Raw genomic sequence first — 1,713 nt, 5'->3', positions numbered from 1 at the left:
GCTTGAATGATATCAATAGTAGCTGGTCTTATGTACAGCGAGTTAGCAAATTGCTTCCAACGTGCAGCGATGGTTTTAACTTTATTATAAACAACACTGAGATCATCAATACCTAGAATTACAAAAAGGACTGTGACAATCATAACCTTATTAACTCACAGAGCACTTTACTGCAAACATTTTCAAAGCTCTGAGCCATAGTAGCCATAGTTGTTTGTGCGTCTTTTTTGCAAAAGGACACGCCTACGCCCACGCATTTGGGTGGGGCTGGATTAATTATCAAAAGGTGTGGCTTCTCAATGATTAGGTGTCCAATAGCTTATCTCAGTAGATCTCTGAGTGTATCTGCAGCTCACAGACTATGCAGGTATACAATACAATATAGAATAGATCAATAGTACAACCTTATATACTTTTATTATTAGTCCTCATCTCACAGAAGAGGAGAATATATCATCGTATGGTAAATGTTACAATCCTAATGGACATGGTCACAATTACACTGGTTAGTGTATCTAGATAGCATGCATATGTATATAGATAAGTACATTTAAAAAGCTCATGCAGTAAGTTTAAATTTGTATTATTTTGATTTTATTATAATTCCAATTAAAAACTATCTAAAAAGTACATTGCTGTTTTTTAAATTTGCATCTCTCTCTTTTGTTTAGTTGAAGTGACAGTTAAAGGAAAGGTAATTTATTATTGTCGTCATCATATCATCATCATTACTATTAATAGGTAGACCCATCCACTGGAATGGTAATGAATCTACAAGAACTAAAAAAAGCAATGGACGTAAGTCGTTACAGTATACTGGTTTCCATGACAATAAGCTCTACCCACATACAGGTTGCTGTGGCGGCACAATTGGATCATAAAAACATTGACCTTGACGTGCCTTACTTTAGAGACCAGAGGATAGTTAGGTAGGGCACATTGCAGTTTAGGCCCTACCAAATTAATTAATTAATTAACGTGATGTCACGTTAATTAATTAATACAAATATCATATATTTATTATAATATTAAAAAAACTAAACCCTAAACCCTAAATTTAAAAAACTTTAAAATATATCAGTGACGTCATATCAGATAAACAGGACGTGATGTCATTAATTAATTAATATTAATTTTAATTGATATTAATGTGGTAGGACCTAAACTGCAATGGAACCTAATTACTAATTACCATGATAGCCGGAACGTAAGGAAGTTCATTTAATTGGCAATAATGATAATATCACCAGCCATTTTGCTTTATTTTGAGTATGCTCAATGAATTCATGAAACATTAGATAGTAGACTATCTATGATAAAACATGCATGACTGCAAAATATAAAAACTGCCAATACTGCAATACAGTATTTGCAATCATAGAATTGCCAATATTAAATGCTACCAAATTTATGGTGCTATACACTATATTCCAATGGTCGTTTACAACTAATAGATATAATATCCTTCCTCTGTTTCTCTCTCTTCTAGTACTACGGAGAATGTCACTGTATTCATTTGGAAAGAAATGACAAAATCTCTTGGTTCAAACAAGCACCTACTGTACAAAAGTAGTTGTCTGGGAGACTGATAAAAATAAGTTTACATACAAAGGAGAAGAAGAAATATGAAAATAATAATAATAATAATAATAATAACTTATTGTCGCATTATTTTTGACAACTACAGTCTCATTAAAATTCATTTATTTGATC

The 1,713-nt window shown here is 32.0% G+C and overlaps 1 protein-coding gene across 1 annotated transcript; it reads left to right on the top strand.

Annotated features, from left to right (window-relative positions):
• Positions 1-265: 265 nt before the first annotated feature.
• On the top strand, positions 266-1,635 carry LOC105315318 (6-pyruvoyl tetrahydrobiopterin synthase-like). Its single transcript, XM_011409918.2, is given in 7 exon segments — positions 266-367; positions 426-505; positions 672-694; positions 742-798; positions 853-929; positions 1,490-1,565; positions 1,567-1,635. Coding segments are annotated over 7 exon segments (444 nt in total). The 5' UTR covers positions 266-299; the 3' UTR covers positions 1,630-1,635.
• The last annotated feature ends 78 nt before the right edge of the window (positions 1,636-1,713 follow it).

Source organism: Amphimedon queenslandica, unplaced genomic scaffold (assembly GCF_000090795.2).
Source record: "Amphimedon queenslandica unplaced genomic scaffold, v1.1 AMPQUscaffold_10973_Cont15889, whole genome shotgun sequence".
Taxonomy (NCBI): Eukaryota; Metazoa; Porifera; class Demospongiae; order Haplosclerida; family Niphatidae; genus Amphimedon; species Amphimedon queenslandica.
This window is presented reverse-complemented; position numbering and strand designations above follow the sequence as displayed.